Source organism: Bison bison, unplaced genomic scaffold, assembly GCF_000754665.1.
Source record: "Bison bison bison isolate TAMUID 2011002044 unplaced genomic scaffold, Bison_UMD1.0 scf7180017864183, whole genome shotgun sequence".
Taxonomy (NCBI): Eukaryota; Metazoa; Chordata; class Mammalia; order Artiodactyla; family Bovidae; genus Bison; species Bison bison.
Window position 1 is genome coordinate 8,104,852 of NW_011494755.1, and position 7,791 is coordinate 8,112,642.

A 7,791-nucleotide genomic window follows, 5' to 3' on the forward strand; every position below is an offset into this window, starting at 1 on the left:
TCTGTCGTCCCCTTCTCCTCCTGCCCCCAATCCCTCCCAGCATCAGAGTCTTTTCCAATGAGTCAACTCTTCGCATGAGGTGGCCAAAGTACTGGAGTTTCATTCAGCTTTAGCATCATTCCCTCCAAAGAAATCCCAGGGCTGATCTCCTTCAGAATGGACTGGTTGGATCTCCTTACAGTCCAAGGGACTCTCAAGAGTCTTTTCCAACACCACAGTTCAAAGGCATCAATTCTTCAGCGCTCAGCCTTCTTCTCAGTCCAACTCTCACATCCGTACATGACCACTGGAAAAACCATAGCCTTGACTAGACGGACTTTTGTTGGCAAAGTAATGTCTCTGCTTTTGAATATGCTAACTGGCATAAGTACCTACAAACTTTGCCTTCCTCTCTATCGCAGTAGAGGAACCATCCTGGCTTCTAACACCAACTCCTCCAATTGTGCTCTTGGTTCTATTCTCTTTTACTGAGTTATCTTTTTTCTTTCCTGCATCATCATTTTCTCTCTTTTTACCAAGATTATTTCCTTTGGCAAACAAACATTTCATAGTCTCTTTCCTTATCATTCATATATATTTTTTTAATGTCACATCTTAAAAAAAATTCTCTTTAACTCATTTCTCCCTTCAGCTAGTGCACCTCCATTTTTCTATGTACTGTCATAGCAAAAATCTTCAAAAGAGCTCACTATGTCCACCATCTCACATCCCACTGGGCATTCTCTTCTCAAAATACTCTGATCAGGTTTTCATACATAATATTCCAGGGAAACCACTTCTATCGAGGTTATCGATCTACATTTAATTAAGCTAATGGTCAATTCTATTCTCATCTTACTTGACACTTTCCAAAGCAAAAGATGATACTTAGTACATATTCATTTAAAAAATAGTTTTATAGTCAGTGTATCGTTACAACTTATAGTAGCCTTCATACAGTTGGGAAAGATCCTACTGTAATACAAATAGTAGAATGTCAGAATATTTTAAGACTTCATCATTTACATATCTTTTGTTTTATTAATATCTAGTATAAGCTTTCCAATTCCTTACTCTGTCACCTAAACTCTGTCACGTAAAAATATTAACTTTGTCACCTAAATACTTTGTCACATAAAAATATTAATTTATAAACTTCTTGGAAGTCTGATATGAATATATTTTTATATAATGAGAAAACAGTGAATTTTCTTAATAATTTATTATGCTAAACTCTGAAATACTTTTAAAAATAAATTTTTAAAAAATACAAATAAAATATACCTCTTGTCCATGGCCTCCTAAACTTATTATCAATAACATTTGCAGGATAATTGTCATCTTGATATAAACATGAAGGGATCCGAAGCAATAAAGTATTTTTCCACAACTTCTTTCTAACTACACTCTGTGTAAGAAAGATTATGAAATCTTTTAGTATATATTGAATTTAAAATATTTATCTGTCATATTCCAGAATATTAAAATTCTCTATTGTTTCAAATTTATATTATTTTCATTTAAAGGTAATACATGTTCACTATAAAATATCTAACACATAACCACATAACTGAAAAAGTCATGGTCCCTGCTGCTGCTGCTGCTAAGTCACTTCAGTCGTGTCCGACTCTGTGCGACCCCATAGACGGCAGCCCACCAGGCTCCCCTATCCCTGGGATTCTCCAGGCAAGAACACTGGAGTGGGTTGCCATTTCCTTCTCCAATGCATGAAAGTGAAAAGTGAAAGTGAAGTCACTCAGTCGTGTCCGACTCTTAGCGACCCCATGGACTGCAGCCTACCAGGCTCCTCTGTCCATGGGATTTTCCAGGCAAGAGTACTGGAGTGGGGTGCCATTGCCTTCTCCGCATGGTCCCTAGTGATATCAATAAGTCTGGTATATTTTCCTACATACTTCATTTTCTAGATTAGGCTAAATTGTCTATGTGTGTTTGATTAAAAAAAATGGGATCATATCATTTATACACCATTTAGCAAAGTGCTGTTTTTCACTTTTAATATGGCTATCTTTTGTTTTCTACATCTTTGCACTGTTTCACTTGTGACATCCAGCAAACATGTTACTAAATTTTAAAAAATCTAATAATTAAAATTTAAAAGGATGTTAAATCAGTTAAGTAAGCATGTAAATAAAAATTCTCTGTGCTTGGTTCTGCCTTTACTTTCCAGCTTTATTTCCCACTACTCTTTAATACTAAGTGTAGTCTTTAAATAGAGCAATCACTACCCTCTTAACATTTAGTGGTCACTTCCTCATCAACAAGATGCCTCTGAAAAATGCCCTGCTACTCTTCTCTAGCTGTCAAAATTCTATTCACCTTTCAAGGCTCATCTTAAGCAAATTTCCTCAGTGACTCCCAACCTGTCACAGAATTCATTATCTATGTATTTGGACAAATGATAGTTTCTTTCATTATTTCCCAAGAGTTTTATGTTTGCTGAAGGCTTAATAACATATTAAATAAGAGGCCCTCATTATCTAAGAATAAATAGTATAAAGAAAAGATGAGTTAAGTAATTCATAAAAAATGAGGACAAAAGTTTCATAGTCAAAAGTCAAAGGTTCATAGTCAAATGGAATATTACCTAAAAAACAAAATAAAGTCATAAAAATTAAAATTTATTTTAATTAAATTTTGTTTGTATTTAGCTTATAACTACTTTGTGATAATTTCCCTCAAAACTGCATTATACGATGATATGCGTGATACTAGTCATTACTTCACCTGTGATCATAAAGAAGATATTTCTAGAAAATATTTGAGGATTTAATCGAAATTTCCCAAGGCATCTCTGACTCCTTAGATATTCAAACCTTTCTCTTTGTCTTACCTGTTATCTGATCTAATTTTGTCATATTTTCATCTGATAATAGCTTTACCTGTTATTTGAGTGATTCTTCAACACTGTTTTCATGAACTTTACAAAAGCCTGTATCTTTTGCAAGATTTGCCATTGATTAGTATATTTGTACTGTATCATGGGGGTGTGGTACACCAGTGGGAAACTAAGATATCATGGGCAAGGATAAAAGTCTGAGGAAGTTTGAGTATAGACTAATTTTTCAAGTGGATAATACATTCATAAATATATCTGTGTAACAATGACCTCTGATTCCCTACCACATATGTGGTACATATGCCTCCCTTGCAATGATACATTTGCCTCCCTGTTATGATGGAATAATAAGATGGTAAGACCTATGAACTGGTGTGTGACAATTATTCTAATTAGTTTCTTAACAATGTACCTGGTTTGAATTTTAGCTTTGTACAAGGTATTTAACTTCTCTAGACATCATTTTTCTAACCTGTAAAACTATAAAACCTGTGTAATAATAGTATCTTCCTCATGGAGTAGTTATGATCATCAAAATGACATAATCCATCAAAAGAGTAAGTGATCAAATGATATAATTAATCAAAATAGTAAGGGACTAATAAATACTGTTACAGTCATTTCATCATAGAGATAACTTGAATTGTTTTTTCCCCATTCCTGCTGAGAAAAATCACTCAAGGTCATCCATAAAAGCAGCCCAAACTTGCTAACAGTTTCCACTTTTTTCCCATTGACAGCCTCAATTTCACATTAAATTGGCAACAATTTCCTCCCCAAATAGTTTTTTTAAGGTATATTAAAACTGGAAAGTAGTTTTTAGTGCATTTCAAAGTAAGACTAAGGATTACTCTAAGGGCTACTAAAAAGTGATCATAATATATAGTGCATGTAGATAACACTTTCATATCATAATTCTTAGTAATCAGGTCATGATCTAATAACACTCTACCTCATTCAAATAATCTATTGCACAATATTTGAATGCTGGAAACATATCTTCTTTCTTTGGAAGCAGTAGAAATTTCACATCTGGAAATATAAAAATTAAAAATAAATATTTGGTAGAATAGCAAAGCTAGGAGCAGAAAACCATTCTTAGTCACAAAACATTGGCTCATTCATTTTTTAAAAAGGCTTTGAATGATAAAAATTTAACTATGAAAATAACATTACTATGATTTAAATCTAATATGAAAATAATATATACATTGGTATAAAATTATTCATATATTTTTCATATTATTTTATCCATACAATCCTAGTTGGTGGATTGAAATATATTTAATACCATCATTTTGTTGCAAAAGAGGCTGAGGTTCACAAGACTAATAGAGTGGTTTTCTCATGATAATCATATTTCTTAAGTGAACCAAGGGCAAAACTGTGCTGAAGCAGTGGAGCAGAATTTGGAAAATTCCACTCTCTAAGAAAATATAAAGTGAAATCATTCAGTTGTGTCCAACTCTTTGTGACCCCATGGACTGTAGCCTACCAGGCTCTCATCTCATCCATGGGATTTTCCAGGCAAGAATACTGGAGTGGGTTGCCATTTCCTTTTTCAGGGGATCTTCCCGACCCAGGGATCGACCCCAGGTCTCCAGCATTGTAGGCAGATGCTTTACCATCTGAACCACCAGGGAAGTCCCAAGAAAATAAAAAGTCTTAAGTTAAGTTCCCTTTTAGTTAGTTCATATGGAATAAAGCAACTATAGTATATTATTTTTAGGTCATTGGGTCATTATTAGTAAATCAAAAAATTCACCTAATGAAGTAAAATTTTTTCCAGTATGGTTTATCCCAGGATATTGAATATAGTGCTCTGTTCTATATAGTAAGACCTTGTTGTTTATCCATCATATACATAATAGTTTAGGATGGATAAATATTTAATAGCTTAGAATGGATAAACCAGTTAATAGTTAAACTATTAAACTATCTAATAGTTTGGGATGGATACACCAGTCAATTCTAAAAAAAGGAAATCAGTCTTGAATATTCATTGGAAGGACTGATGCTGAAGCTCCAATACTTTGGCCACCTGATGTGAAAAACTGACTCATTTGAAAAGACCCTGATACTGGGAAAGATTGAAGGTGGGAGGAGAAGGGGATGACAGAGGATGAGATGGTTGGATGGCATCACTGACTCGATGGACATGAGTTTGAGCAAGCTCTGGGAGTTGGTAATGGACAGAGAAACCTGGCATGCTACAGTCCATGGGGCCACAAAGAGTTGGACACAACCGAGCGACTGAACTGAATTGATACATAATAGTAATAGTAATAGTACATCCATTAGTCCTAGATAGTCCCAATAAGTAAACTTTTGAAAGCTGAATAAGTCCAAGAAGTTTCAAGAATCAGAAGAATTAGAGCTTAGAAAGTTTACTCTAAGACATAGTCCAGTTTATCAGAAAGTTCTTAGCATTTTGATCAATCATTTAAAATATTGTAGGGAATTCAGATATAAACTAGTTTTCATACACTAGTATTTTGTCAATAAGCTTTCAGTGAATGAAACATATATTTTAATTCAAATGCTCTTGCCTTGGTTTCATTATCATTCTGTTTGATATCTTTTTATCAGTATAAAATTATTAATTTAATATAATAAATTATATAATTATAATTATATTATCAATATAATAAATTATCATTATCAATTTGTCTGAGGTTTACCTATTTCCAAATGGTAAAAGTGCTCACCAGGACTCATCTATATTAATTGGTTATAAACTATTCCTATTTTCAGTTATTATCAAGTGAACATCCTTAACTACTTAACTACTGGGTTAAAAACCTAAGAGCACACTTCTTAATAGAGAGTAAAATCATTTCATTTCACTAATGAGTCAGAAGACATTTTGGATATTACAGTAAGTGCTCCAATGAAAACAAACCCCATAAGCTATCTGAATATTTTAAATATTGTTAGACCTGATATCAACAAATGTGAGGAATACAGAGTGTCAGGGCCCTCTCTCGCACTTAGCTAAACAATGCCAACATAGCATCTTCTAACTGGTGATTACTTCTCTGGAAATATTTCCAACCATTGTACTTTTGTACCTTTTCCATACACTGTATCACTGATAGCTGAAGCAAATATGGATTCTAGAATTTATACTTCCTGATACTGCACTTTCAGAAAAAATTATCTGATTATGCCTGATACCAGAAAAAGTTAAGAATCACAATTCTACCTAATTTATCCATTCAAGTTATTGTCGGCATTTTTCTTAAATGTTCCTTTCTTATGAAGCCTATATTCCATCAACTTCAAATTCATCACTCCTATCAACTACCTTAAATAATAATTACTTTTGTATTGAAGCTAACCATTTAAGTCCATGCTAGACACATAGTAATTAAAAAAACCTTTGCCAATTACATTTATAAAATTTCTTTCATCTATCAACTGTGTTTTACTGCATTACGGATATCTGTATCCATCTCATAGTGGTGGGTGGATAGGGAGAGAGAAACTGGCTTACTTCTAAAATCCAAGACAAGGGGGAAAACAAGCAAATCATGGTTAGAGAGAAAGTATTTTAAAAACTCAGAGTTTGAATTGCAGTAATTACTGAAGTAGTTTTCCTTACCTGTTTCTAAAAATTTTATCTCTCCTGTCCTTCCTCCTGTCAAGAGGCCAAAATGAAAATGCTTCCTCCTGTCACTGGGCCAAAATGAAAATACATGCAAATCATTAGGTCAGGGTCTTACGCACAATGTTAGAGAAGTTAGGTTTTTCAACATTTTTTCCACCCAGCTTTACTGAGCAGAATTGACAAGTAACAACCATATATTTATAGTGTACAAATATACAGTGGAATATTATTCTCAAGACTACTTAAGATCACACACTGCTGAGTAATCTCCCACAGCCTCAGGCAACGGGAGACTTCTCCCCTTACTTCCTTGCACAAAGACCACACTTTCACCGTGTCAAATGGTAGAGGAGGTTAAGGTTCACGTATATTCTCAAGTTGTTTAATTTACTCAGCCTAATTAGGGCTAGAAATCCTATTGGCCTTTCTGTTCCATTCTCATCCTCTGTTCTCGCCCAGTCAGGTTCAGTGGACTCTTGTTCTGGGGTCTTATACCCACAGGGCCACGTGAGCCGGACCTCACAGATCTGTTTTCCAGAGAGCTGCCATACACTAGCCCCATCCAGCTCTTGTCTTCCCCTCAGCTCAAGAATACCTTGCGTAACGCCTCTCTCCAGCTTCTCAGGAAATTGCCTACTACCCGTCTTCGCAAGAGAAAATTCCCGCCCACTGGACACGTGACCTCTGACCTTGGACTCAGTGCTTCCATTGGCTAGCCAAGCCAGGCCACGCCCTACTTCGTCCTGTCATCCTGTCCCTCGGGCAGCGGGGACTTCTGCAGTCCTGGCCTCACAAGGTGAGGGCCGAAGCAGGGACATGGTTAACGCAGAGGTCCTCACGGGTGAGCCGACTTTCTCCACACACGCTGAACGGTGACAGTGAAGATGGTGGCGGGAACCCCGATGGAGCCTGTGTGAAAAGTTGCGACGACCAAAGTCTGTGATTCTTTGGTGTGGCTGCTCCTGAGGTGGCAGGGCCTGATGAGGACGACGGCAGAAGCGTCCCAGAGGGCAGATTGAGAGGATTTAGCAACCACATTCAGTGAAAGAGGAAAGCAAATGGGAGGAGGCAAACATGACTTTAAACATGCCTGACTAGGTGTTGGTCGTGCCTCAATGGACGAAGAACATTCGGGGAAGGGCAGGAAGATGATGAGTTATAATTGGGAAACGCAAAGTGTATGCCTTGATTCCCAGGTGGCTCAGTGGTAAAGAATCCTCCTCCAATGCAGGAGACACCATGGATTCGATCCCTGGGTCTGCAAGATCCCCTGGAGGAGAGCATGGCAACCCACTCCAGCATTCTTGCCTGGAGAACCCCATGGACAGAGAAGCCTGGCGGGCTA

General features: G+C 36.3%; 1 protein-coding gene across 1 annotated transcript in view; it reads right to left on the bottom strand.

Moving 5' to 3' along the window:
* The window catches only part of LOC104991227 (chromosome unknown open reading frame, human C9orf84), an 80,837-nt gene extending 80,288 nt beyond the window's left edge, over positions 1 to 549 (bottom strand). Inside the window, exon 1 of the mRNA XM_010843625.1 lies at positions 372 to 549. Within this exon, the coding sequence (XP_010841927.1) occupies positions 372 to 549 (178 nt within the window). The remainder of the gene's footprint in view (positions 1 to 371) is intronic.
* Positions 550 to 7,791: the final 7,242 nt, after the last annotated feature.